The sequence below is a fragment of the Hylobates moloch genome, unplaced genomic scaffold (assembly GCF_009828535.3).
Source record: "Hylobates moloch isolate HMO894 unplaced genomic scaffold, HMol_V3 SCAFFOLD_5, whole genome shotgun sequence".
In the NCBI taxonomy this organism is placed as follows: domain Eukaryota; kingdom Metazoa; phylum Chordata; class Mammalia; order Primates; family Hylobatidae; genus Hylobates; species Hylobates moloch.
In genome coordinates, this window is record NW_026652280.1 from 9,715,599 (window position 1) to 9,728,837 (window position 13,239).

Sequence of the window (13,239 nt, forward strand, 5' to 3'; positions counted from 1 at the left end):
CGCTATGGGAGACTGGGGCTTATTTCATCCCTACAGTCTCGACCATACAAGACAGCCACACCCAAGGGGGCCATTTTAGAGACCCACCCTCAGGGGCACATTCTCTTTCTCAGGGATGTTCTTTGCTGAGAAAAAGAATTCAGCGATATTTCTCCCATTTGCTTTTGAAAGAAGAGAAATATGGCTCTGTTCCACCCGGCTCACCGGTGGTCAGAGTTTAAGGTTATCTGTCTTATTCCCTGAACATTGCTGTTACTCTGTTCTTTTTTCAAGGAGCCCAGATTTCATATTGTTCAAACATACATGCTCTACAATTTGTGCAGTTAACGCAATTATCACAGGGTCCTGAGGTGACATACATCCTCCTCGGCTTACGAGATGACAGGATTAAGAGATTAAAGTAAAGACATGCATAGGAAATCACAAGGGTATTGATTGGGTGAGTGATAAGTGTCCATGAAATCTTCACAATTTATGTTTAGAGATTGCAGTAAAGACAGGCATAAGAAATTATAAAAGTATTAATTTGGGGAACTAAGAAATGTCCATGAAATCTTCACAATCCACGTTCTTCTGCCATGGCTTCAGCCGGTCCCTCTGTTCAGGGTCCCTGACTTCCCGCAACAGGCACCTGTGGCCATGCCCCAGTGCAGCCATTACTGCACCAGACCCTCTGGGCTCTGTGCAGACTGGGATTCTGTCTCTGGCAACTCATTGGGCAGTTCTGCCTTGCAACTCAAAGGTCTGTGCAGGTCTTGGGGTTTCCCATAGTTAGGAGCCTAGAGGATCGTTGCAAGAGTGGGCTGCTCCATGCCTATTGCACTCACCACTTCCCTAAGAGCTGCTCAAGGCCAGGAACAAGTCCTCTAGTTTCTTCTTTTGTGTTGTTGTAAATTTTAAACATATTTATTTTATAATCTTGTTTAGATTATTGTATTAGAATCCTCCCACTTGTTATGGCTGTTGAATCTTCCTTATGTTGTTTATTTTAGCAGATACTGTTATTTTGATTTTCAGGTTTTCTTTGGCAGGGTAGCTTTTTCTTGTGATCTCGTATTCTCTAGATGGTGGTTGTATATTTGTTTCTGCCTTGCTTTTAGGGATTTGACAGTTAGTGGTGACGCACCTTGGAAGGGGTTTGTAATGAAGTGTTATATTTTCATTTGTATATGTTGAAATAATAAAAAGAATCAGAGGAGGAAAGATTGAAGATAGTGGGTAGCAAGTAGCTAATTAAAAGAAGCTAGTGCCTTTGAAAGTTGAAGGCAGTGGGACCTTGAACATGATGGCTAATTGGGGTTAGGTGGGCTTAGATATAACAGGAAGTTGCAGGAGCCTCCTTCTATTGAGTCTATTTTCTTTGAGATTGAAAGTGAGATGTTGAGTGTGTGAAATGACTAACATGAGTAGGTATTTGATAATATCAAATAGTAGCATTTTTGGGCTGCATAAAGAGCTTAGTCAATTGTGTCTATAATCTTAATAGGGAGACTATTCTGCTTTGCATGTTTATCTTTGGCTAGCTGGTGTGGTTTTTGGGAATGTGAACATTGAGATCGATCAAGGGTTGGGTTATTTCATTGCTGTCGGGGAGGAGGGAACACCTGTGGTGCAAGTGAGCTGAGTAGTTGAAATGGTAGACCGTAGAACCAAAGGCTGTAAAGACTACAGGGAAGAAAGTAGAAGGGTTTATGGACTGGAGGTCAAAGAAGGACCATATTTCAAGTTGAGTAAGAAGATTAGAAACCTACATTTATGATTTTAGAGGTAGAACAAGTGAAAAGAGAAGGGTTCCTCAGTTATAGGGCAGGTTAGTATCATTGAGATAAATAGGTCAAGAAACGAAGATCCCTGTATTTGGGATAGTTATTATACCCCTAAATTTAAAATGGTGGAATACGATTTGATATCTTTCTTGAGGCAGATTTTAAATAATTATTGGAAATAAAAATTTTCGCAGATAGGAAAATATTTGGTGTAAATTGAGTTACTGATGTATATGATCATTTTGGTATATGATGAATTTCAAGTAGGAATTCTAAAGTAGTAGTCCTCTAAAGTAGGACTTTAGAGGAGTTCTAAAAAATTAACATCCAGATAATTTTTCCTGTCATAGAATGATAGGAAAAAAGGAATGTCAGAAATAAATATGTATGTGTCAGTTTCGAATTTGTTTTTTAAAAAAATGCACTGAATTTTAGTAATTTTGAAAATTCTAAATTTTAATATACTATAGTTTTTATAACTAAGTGTCATACATTTTGTTGCAAAATTTAAACTGAAAGAATATTTTTTGTTAAAACTCACCTTATTATCCTAGTTGTAAAAGGAGAGAAAATAAAAGAATGTGAACTTTCATTTAATGTTTTATTTTCTTGTTGACTATTTGGAAATTTATATTAGTTGACACTGTTCTTGCAAAATATGTTGATTTTTCTTTGGTCACAAAAGATAATTATCTGTATAGTGCGATGTGGTTTTAAAAAATTGATACGTATTTATTATCAGGGTGTTATAATAATCCAAATCAAAAGCTCCAAATGATGAGATTTCTTGTAGTTAGCCCCTGTGTCATAAAGATATAGTATCTTGGTTTGGATATAAGGATTTGTAGAGGCATTTCACTTTAATTGGCTATGTCTGTCAGATGATATTATTCCAGTGTCTTCTGGTAAATCTCCAAGGCATTGCTGCAGCTTTACCTAACCTAAATGTAGGAGCATGCTAGTAATGTGGAGGTTACTTTTTCTGAAGAGGCAAGTTAGCTTTTTATTGTAAGACTTCAACTTTGAGGACGGTATGGTAAAGAGGTAAAATAGCTTTTAAATTTAGGGATGATTAAATGGCCACCACTTCCATGTTACCTACATCTAACATTCATTTAGCAATATTTACTGGACACTTTACTATATGCTAGACTGTAGTGATATAAAGTACAGAAAAGAGCCTTATCAGAGAGCTTACCTTCTGATAGGGGACAGAGAGAGAAGTATGTAATAATTTAAAAAAATTCTTTAAATACATAAAAAGTACGTATGTGTATGTGTGTGTGTATATATGTATATATAGTTTTCTTTATAACACTATATGTATAGAATATATATATATATAGTTTACAACACTGCATATACATTCTATGTATTTAGTGTTTTAAAGAAAATAGTGTTGTAAAGACAATGAAAGGATAAAGGACTAGAGAATGACTAGTAATGTGGACTAAATTTATGTAGGCTGGCTAGGGAGGGAGGGAGAATTTCTAGCCAGAGGAAACAACAGGTGAAAAGTCTCTGCTTTTCAGGTGAGAATGTACTTTGAGTGTTTCACGAACAAAAAGAAGGGCAGTATAATGAGATAACAGAAAAATGGTGCCAGATTGGGTCTGAAAAGTAGGCAGGTGCCAGACATTATAAAGCTATGAATTGTATTCTAAGTACAGTGAGATGCTATGAATGATTTTAACTTGATCTGATGATCTTTCTGAAAAGATCACTCTCCCATTGTGGGGAATGGATTGTAGGGGGTCAGGATGGAAGCAAGAAGACCAGTTTCACTGTAGTAGCCCTGATGAGATGTGGTGGTGTAGTGGAGATGAAGAGAAGGAAATGAATTTAGGAGGCATTACGGATGTGGAGCTAATTGGTCTTGCTGATAATGGGAGTAGGAGATAGAGAGTGATCAAGGATGAATTTTAAGGTTTTGGATTTAGCAGTTGGATTGATGTCCCAAATATGGAATTGTGGATTGGGTAGAATTGTGTTTTGAACCTAAGTTTGACATGCCTTTTTATATCAAATGCATATGTTAAGTAGACTGTTAAATATAATAATGCTAATGCTAATAATTTCATTGATAATAATGATAGCAGCTAACATTTATTGAGCATTTACTTTATGTATCAAGTACTTTTATAAGTATATTATCTCACTGAATCCTCCTAACAGCTCTGTAAGCTAGGTACTACCTCTTTCTGAAAATGGAGATACTTTGAATTTGTCCAAGGTCATTCAACTAAAAGTGGTGAAACTGGGCTTTGAACCCTGATAGGCTCACTCCAAAGCCCATATTCTTAAGCATTGCACCACACTACCTTTGGAGTGTGGAGCCCAGATTAGTTATAAAATTTTCAGTCATCAGCTTAGAGATGATATTAAAGCCACAAGCCTTGATAGGATCAACTAGTGAGAGACTAGGGAAGAGAAGGCCGTCTAGGATCTAACCAGTTAGAAGTTGGGAACAGAGGGAGCCAGAAGTGGAGACAGAGGTTCGAAGGAAGAGTCAGATGAGAACCACACGTTGGATTTGGCATCACTGAGGTTGTTAGTGTCCTCTACGAGAAGCTCCTGTGGAATGGTAGGAACCTAAGTCCTGCTGATGTGCATTGAAGAGGGCCTGGCAAATGAGGAAGTACTGACTGAGGACAGCGAACTCTTGTGAGGACTTGTGGCGAGAAAGAGAGCTGAAAAATGAATTGTTATCAAGAGGGGAAAGCCAGGGCCAGAGACACATTAGAATATGTCATATGGTGATTAGAATAATCATGTGAAGAAAAATAAAGGTGCTGGAGAAAAATAAGACAATTTTAGGAAGTAAATCTTGATTTCAGAAGGGGATAGTCACAGATTAGATGGTAGGTAAGTATCTTAAGGAAGTAGGTGACAGCTATTGTTTAGGGCTGAGGCTTTAGATCTTTGAAAAGCTTGTAATACGAATGAAGTTGCTGTCTGTGGCATGAAGTTAACAGTTGAAAGAAAAATAATCTATGCAAATACATATATGAGTGTATGTGTGTAACTTTTTGACCTTTGAATTGTTGGTAATAGGAAGTAGAAATTTGCAGAATGCAAAAAGTAGTATTCATGTAACTTATTATTTATTGTATTTTTACCTTCTATATTGTATTTAAATTCCATTAATATTTCAAGTAGCTTTTTTTCCCTCTCACCTTAAATAGCTGCTAACAAAATACTATTCTCTATCACATATTGAGAAAAAAATTCCTGATAGTTACTCTAAGTGTTGGTTCAAAGTAAGTGTATTTTAGGTACATAGCTGTATTGATGATAACTTTATATAATCATATATATATCACATATATAGAATATAAATATATAGCATATAAAATTATATATAATAGGTATATTATATATAAAATATGTATTCTTTATATTGTATATATATAGAATATAAATATATATAGTATATAAAGTTATGTCTCCCATAACTTGAAGTCTTTGAAGTCTTTTCATGTTGAATTTTTCTTTCCCAACCCTTGTAAGTAAAATGCAAATACCTTAGGATAAGTTTCTTACTGTGTTTATGTCCTCTGTGTCTATCATGATGAATAACTAAGAGATTGTGGTTGTCTCAGCGATTTGTTTACTTAATTTATCATGATTATGCTTGTTGGCAGAAAGTAATATAATACGTATCTCCTACAAACTAAGAAACTGTTAGACAGGAGAATCTTTTTCATTCTCTCTTGTTAAAAAAAGTTTCAATGAAGTAAAAACTAAAATAGAAATGGGATTATAAACAGAAGAAAGATGGATCTTTCGGAAAAATCAGTGTTGCTAATTTAAAAATACTTTTTAATATTATTTTACAGGAATGTTTAGGTGTCCATAATATCACTAAACCTGTGTCTTCACTTTGCAATGGAATTCATTTTCTACTTCATCCAAAAGTTCTGTATGAAATCTCTGTATTTGGCATTCAAGAGCCCAAAAGTGAGGTATGAACGTTAAAAATAAGTGAAAATATTACGGTAATTTAGATACTCAGCTAAATCAAGGTGATATTCTAATATAGTTTAGACAGCACGGTGAGAAACTAAAAAGAAACCTGTCTTTGGTGCATTGGTTCAGTTGAAGTGTTATTTAAATAAAAATAAATGTTACGTAAAATGTGGGAATAAAAATACAGGACACACTTGATTTCAAAAAATTCAGATCAGTTTACTTACATTTTTCATCTAAGATGTAGAGAACTATACAGTACAGGTAGTAAGCAGATTATTTCAGTTAGGGAAATTTTTACTCAAGGGACCAATGTACATTAAAGGTAAAAAATTAGAAATATTAAGGAAGAAAAACAGAACAGAATGTAAGATGATGCTATGGAAATATGAACATTTGAAAGAAAGAAATGTTAATTTTAGCATCTTTCCACATGCTATAAAATGTTCCAGGTGTGTCAGGTGACCTAGCGGGACATCTCATTTGACTGGTTTATTGGGTCTGTGTTGTTGAGCAGGTGAACACTGCTGCCAAGGCCATTCTGTTATACCTGCTTCAGGGACGATTGATGATGACAGCACTGACCTGGAACAAGTTTATTGAATCTCTCTGTCCTGTCATTCCAATACTACAGGTATTCTGTGAAATTCACTTTTTATGATACCATTTATCTTTGGCTGGGTGTGATTGATTTAAATGCATGCAAACAGCAAAACTGTCAAGTTGTGAGAGAAATGAAGAGAAGCTGTGAAGGCGCTGGGGATAAGTGAACAGGAAGTGGGTGGCTGTCTTGTTTCTGGCAGTAAGTTAAACCAGGATAGCTAATTTGTCTGTATATATTTTATATATCTGGGTAGGAGGTTAAAAAGTGAGGTGCATTCACAGCATTGACTGTGAAAAATAGAACTCAACCTTATATAAAGGCTTTTAGGCAGAGCTAACAGTGCTTTTTAAGGAGACCTTACATAACTAACTTGCCTCATGAATTCTATCCATGCATATGTATGATTAGAGTGATACCTTAATTAACATGCTCCTAGAAACAGCTTTTTTTTTTTTTTTTTAAAGCAATCCTCTGGACATTAAAGGAGTCAGGTTCCTGTCTCTTTTGGATGAAAAGGTGGAGTTCAGAAATGCCATCATAAGCACAGTCCTCTTTTAGAAGAGAGAGCCCAGGCCTTGTGCCTTGAGACTCACAGGGTCCTCTTCCATGTGTGTAGCATTTAGAGCACTCCATCTTCTTAGGGTGGCTGAGGATCTGCGAGGTGCTTCACCGAGGGGAGGTGCCACTATTAGAATCTTAGAAAATAGAAAAATCAGCAAGTGTCAAGAAGGTTGGCATGTTTTCCTGAAGTTCTCCTGTATGTATATGTATTTTCTTTTAAATACAGTTTTTTTTAGGCTCCTTAGCTCATAGAGGTTATTTTAAAAAATAACTATTTTATTCAACTGAATTGAAAGACATTTATGAGTTGCTGATAGGACAATACAATTCTTATTTTCAAGTTGAAAAGTTAGTATACAATTAGACAATAATTTCTCTTTAAAAACAAATCTATTAGGGCTATGCCGACACAGAAGATCCCTTGGGTAACTGCATTCTCCTTCTAAGCAAAGCAAGTTCTGACACAGAAGAGATTCTTCCGTGTACTACCCGATTAAAGTCCATGCTGCGACTTTTGCTAGTGAAGAAGCCATCGTGAGTACAACATAACCTTGTGAACATCAAAGATTAATGGAAACATGCTAAGAAAGTATAGTAACTATATATAATTTGAAACAAAACTAAAGAATTTTTAAGGAGGGTGTTACTCCATTACTAGAGGAAACTAATGCGTGAAACTAAGCAGATACAATGTCTTTTATGTACTTGCTGACGTTTCATCCACTTTACAGCCAAGTTATTCCTTGCCAGATCAGCCCATGTTATAGGACTGCTACTAAGTGCTGCTCAGTAGTGCCCAGGCAAGTTGGAGAGCCATGGAGATAAATAGATGGTAAAAATTGTAGTGCATTCCCATCTTCTCTTTAGAAATTGTTAGCCTCCCAGAGTGATCCTTTTGTAAACATGTGTTCTGAATATTAAGTTTTTCATAAGTATAGTAGGCCAGTTGTCTCATATACCAGAGTTATGCAGGTATTTTAATCCAATATAGCTGTGTTCTTACTTGAGAAACTGAAAACGTATCCTTTCTTTGACTGCTATTAATATAAGCATTGTTTTAATTAATGAAAAGAAGGAGAATGATACTGTTTTTCTTCCTTCTCTGTCATTGCAACATGAATCTTTTCTATTATTATTTTCAGGTAACACTGGTTAGATTTTCCCTTACTGAAAAAGAAAAAAATACTGAGAGTCGAGGTGGATAAGCAGGGATAAAGAGGAATAGCTGGTTGAAAGGGCTAGGAAGAATGGACAGACATTCTTTTAACACTGGATAATGTGTGTTTCCCAAACCTTAATCAGGAAAATACAGCAGCTTATTTATAGACAGATCTCTGGACTGAAAAATAAGGAAGTAGGTGGAAGTTAACTAAACTGTTAAGAGAATGGAAGGTGGAAAATTATAGAGTCTTTAAAATATCTCTGTATTGTAGAGAGTAATGTTATGGGTGATACAGGAAGAAGTAGGGCAGAGGGAGTTAATGTGCTTGTGTTCTCGGGTTGTCTTCTACACATCCAGAAAGGCTGTTCCCTGTTAATTAACATGCTAGTGTGGTACTCCTTACTTGAACAAACCCCCAGTTTGGAGAATTAACACAATAGGGGTCATTTCTTGTTTGCTTTTCGGGGCCCAAGGTCCTCAGTTTAATAAAGACATTCTAAGGCAGTACGCCCCCAGGAGCATAGCACAAGGCCAGGCCAGATCTTTCTTTGGGTAAGATAAGTCTCTATTATACAGAACTTGAAACAATTCAAATGACATATTTGTTTTCCTTATTGTATTAATTCTACCCCATCCCACCAACCCATCCATAAACTCCATGTAGACAGGAACCCTGTCCGTTGGCTAATCTTTATATTCTCAGAACTTCATAGAGTACCTTATACATAAATACACAGTCATGCGTTGCTTAATGACATGGATGCATCCTGAGAAATGCTTTGTTAGGTGATTTTGTCCTTGTGTGAACATCATAGAATGTACCTTACACAAACCTAAGTAACTTACTACATACATACCTAGGCTATATCCTATAGCCTATTGCTTCTAGGCTACAAAGCTGTACAGCATGTTACTGTACTGATACCATAGGCAGTTGTAACACAGTGGCATTTGTGTATGTAAACATAGAAAAGATTTAGAAAAATATGGTAATATAATCCTATGAGACCACTGTTGTATATGTGATCCACTGTTGACTGTAACATTGTTACGCAGTGCATGACTGTACTCAAAACTATTAAAGAATTACATACATGTATAGGAATAACTGGATTCTGGCATCCTATGCTAAACCTAAAAATATGCTAAATGTATATACCAGAGAACAAGATGCATAAATACATGCTTTACGTATCTCGTCTCTAGCCACCTTTGCTAGGGGTTATACCTGTCTCTCAACTGACAACCCCAGATGTGAATACAGATATCATTGGCTCAGAATGTAAGGAACAAAGGAAAACTATTAGATAGGTGTTTAGCCTTTCTAAGCTCTCTTGAGGTAACTCAGGAAATGGAGAGGGAGAAAGTTTGCCCGACTTATTAGTCCTCTGGAGATGATATCAGTCAACAATATTGCAGTAAATATCTACTTTGTGTTAGATTCAGGAAGTATTTATTGGATGTCTTACTATATGTCTATGAGCTGTGGGAACGTAGCAGCACACAACACAGACACGGGCCCTGCCCTTTCAGCATTTAGTGTGTAACCGGGAAGATAGCTCTTATTATCAATTATTCTTTATTATTAATTGTCATAAAGTCAGATAAAAGTTATGATACAGGGGCTCAAGGTGGCAGGCCTACATACGGAAGGCAACCTGCTCTAGTCTGTAGTAAGAGGGCCACCCTAATGATGCATGTTTTAATTGTTGTCTTATAGGTAGTTCTTAAAACCTGGCAACTTGTATTATTGCTTAAAATTTGTCCAGTTTCCAGGTAGTTCGAGAACCTATCAGAGGAGTGACAGATACATGGTTGTCTCAATATCTGCCGCCTTAGTGACCTTTGTCCACTCAGTGGTTTTTCTGTTTCTCTATTTCATTGTTTAGTGGCATATAGTATTTACTCTTTTCTTGAAAAGTCTCCCACCTCCCCACTCAGCTGACCTTATTCCTAATCCCTTCCAGATAAGGAAAAAGTATTTGTATTTTCATATTTGACAGGAATCTGTTTGGCCCCTGACATAAGAAGATTTTGATACATTGTAGTGTTACCACACTTCCGTTATGAGCGTCATTACTCTCCTGTGGGTTCAACTTAACGTTTGGACCGTGGTCAGCGGTCTGTGATACTTTTTATGGTTGGGAATAGTTCACTAGATTTGAAGACAGGAGTTATAGATTTAATTCGCAGATGTACTTACTGAAGTTTACTGATATTTAATCTCAGTGAGTCTGTCTCATTTGTAGTTACTATTTTTTGTTTCTGATGTTTATTTTATAACTATTATATTGAATAAATCATTATAATTATATATCAAGGATTTTTTAGTAGAAAAAGTAAATTATTACTAGTAATGGCAGTATAATTGTGACTACTTATTCTACTTTGTTGATATATAATTACTTGTGATTACAAGCCCTTTTAAAATAGACATTTGTATATCATGAAGTTCGACTTAAGTACTTTGTGTTCTTAGGGTCCGTTCACTAGCATTAAAGCTTTTAGCATTCCATCTTACCAGTGAAGAAGGGGCTGATACAAAGCGTCCTCTAATAGACGCCAGAGTTCTCTCCAGAGTTACTAATTTATTCATTGTGAAGAAACCTATCGAACTCAAACTGGATGACAGAAGAGAGCTGGTTATTAAGGTGACTATAAATTTTGAGTTTATTACTGTGTGGTAATTTGATACATTTTTATATCATGTATTTTATGTGACATTCTTCAGTTTGTGTATGTCCTGGGGAGGGAGAGAATTATGGGGATTCAGGGCTGGTTTGAAATTGTGTTCTGGCTTTATCTGGCTTCTAGATACGTTGATTTATTGCAGTGGTCCCAACCTTTTTGGCACTAGGGACCAGTTTCACAGAACAATCTTTGCATGGATCGGGGCAGGAGTATTGTTTTGGGATGATTCAAGTGCATTATATTTATTGTGTACTTTATTTCTATTGTTATTACATTGTAATATATAATGAAATAATTGTACAACTCACCATAATGTAGAATCAGTGGGAGCTCTGAACTTGTTTTCCTGCAACTAGACAGTCCCATGTGGGGGTAATGGGAGACAGTGACAGATCATTAGACATTAGTTAAATTCTCTTAAGGAGCAGACAACCGAGATCCCTCACACACCTAGTTCACAATACGGTTTGCACTCCTATGAGAATCGAATGCTGCCACTGATCTGACAGGAGGTGGAGCTCAGATGGTAATGGGAGCAATGGGCAGCGGCTGTAAATACATTTTCCTGTCTTTAGCTAGGACTGTACCTATAGCATGCTGGACTAATGGAGAATTCTATAAAGAAAGCTGTCCACTAGTCCACTGTTTTCATGGGTTCATTCCTGTGTTTTGTACCTTCTCATTTCACTCAAGTTTGCAGTCTGTTTTATTTTAGACTAACTTGCCAAGGCCTGTAGTAGTATGGTAGAGCCACATGTGATACAGTCGGTTTTTTTGTTTATTTGTTTGCTTTTTAATGGGGAAACACATTATGTTCTTCTAAACTGAATGTTCAGGGCTGTATGACAGTGCTGGCAGGAGGATTGGAGAGTCTTCCACTGGCCACATACCAGGTCTGGTTGGGACTTCCCTGAGTACTAAGCCATTGGTAGTCACTCCTGTGCCCTGATGTATGGAGGAAGGCGGGGAGGGGGCATTCTAACACGTCTTCTGTGAGTCCATGTTAGGACTGGAAGATAGATAGCAGTGAGTGGGAGAAAGGAGCTTCATCTTTGTTATTTTCTTGTCCCTTTTTCCTCATGCTGGTTTTGCCACCTCAGATTCTGTTCTAGCATGAAGTGACAGTAAGGGACTTGTCTGGGGGGTAGCTTTGAAGGGGTGCTGGACAGCAAGTCCCAGAGTACTGTTTGCTGTGGGGTCTTCTAAGAGAAAGAATGGAGAGGTTAGGCCGGGCGCGGTGGCTCACGCTTGTAATCCCAGCACTTTGGGAGGCCGAGGCAGGTGGATCACGAGGTCAGGAGATCGAGACCACGGTGAAACCCTGTCTCTACTAAAAATACAAAAAAATTAGCCGGGCGTGGTGGCGGGCGCCTGTAGTCCCAGCTACTCGGAGAGGCTGAGGCAGGAGAATGGCGTGAACCCAGGAGACAGAGCTTGCAGTGAGCCGAGATTGCGCCACAAAAAAAAAAAAAAAAAAAAAAAGAATGGAGAGGTTCATGGGAATACCAGCTGGTGGTTTCTGGGAGCAACAGGGAAATCTTGAGTCACAGGTCTGGGTCACTTTTCTCAGGTTAGCCTGGTACTACCTGTAAAGATGTTAGGGAACCTGGTTGTTTTCTGTTACCTTTGTAAGGTTGCTAATGGATTAATGGGTTATAAGTAACTTCCTAGCAAAAATGTATATTAAGAAGAGAGGGGCCGGGCACAGTGGCTCATGACTGTAATCCCAGCACTATGGGAGGCTGAGATGGGTGGACCACTTGAGCCCAGCCTAGGCAATATGTTGAAACCCTGTCTCTACTAAAAATACAAAAAAATTAGCTGGGCTTGGTGGTGCATGCCTGTAGTCCCAGCAACTTGGGAGGCTGAGGTAGGAGAATTACCTGAGCTCAGGAAGTGGAGTCTGCAGTGAGCTGAGATTGCACCACTTTACTCCAGCCTGGGTGACCAGAGTGAGACCCTGTCTCAAAAAAAAAAAAAAAAAAAAGACTTATTTGACATGATGACTCTTTATTTTAGATCTTAAGTTCCTTCTTGACCTACTGCATCATTGTTGCAAATTTTATTTATTTACGTATTTATTTTAAACTTTTATTTCAGGTTCAGGGGTACCTGTGCAGGTTTGTTATATAGATAAACTCGTGTCATGGGGGTTTGTTGTACAGATTATTTCATCATCCTGGTAGTAAGCCTAGTACCCAATAGTTATTTTTCAGATCCTCTCCCGCCTCCTACCCCCCACCCTCAGGTAGGCCCCAGTGTCCGTCGTTCCCCTCTTTGTGTCCTTGTGTTTTCATCATTTAGCTCCTGCTTATAAGTGAGAACATGCAGTATTTGGTTTTCTCTTCCTGCATTATTTTGCTAAGGATAATGGCCTCCGGCTTCATCCATGTTCCCTCAAAAGACATGACCTCGTCCTTTTTTAAGGCTGCATGGTACTCTATGGTGTATATGTACCACATTTTCTTTTCTTTTTTTTTTTTTTT

The 13,239-nt window shown here is 37.4% G+C and overlaps 1 protein-coding gene across 5 annotated transcripts in view; it reads left to right on the forward strand.

Moving 5' to 3' along the window:
- Positions 1–13,239, forward strand: part of RTTN (rotatin) — a 217,094-nt gene that overhangs the window by 56,796 nt on the left and 147,059 nt on the right. For 4 of the 5 annotated variants that reach the window (XM_032152076.2, XM_058438269.1, XM_058438270.1 and 1 more), the window contains 4 exons: positions 5,606–5,731; positions 6,253–6,369; positions 7,298–7,434; positions 10,542–10,713. In XM_032152076.2, coding sequence (XP_032007967.1) covers positions 5,606–5,731; positions 6,253–6,369; positions 7,298–7,434; positions 10,542–10,713 — 552 coding nt within the window. Of the gene's footprint in view, positions 1–5,605; positions 5,732–6,252; positions 6,370–6,828; positions 6,856–7,297; positions 7,435–10,541; positions 10,714–13,239 lie in introns of those variants that run through there. The other variant, XM_032152078.2, reaches the window with a different exon arrangement.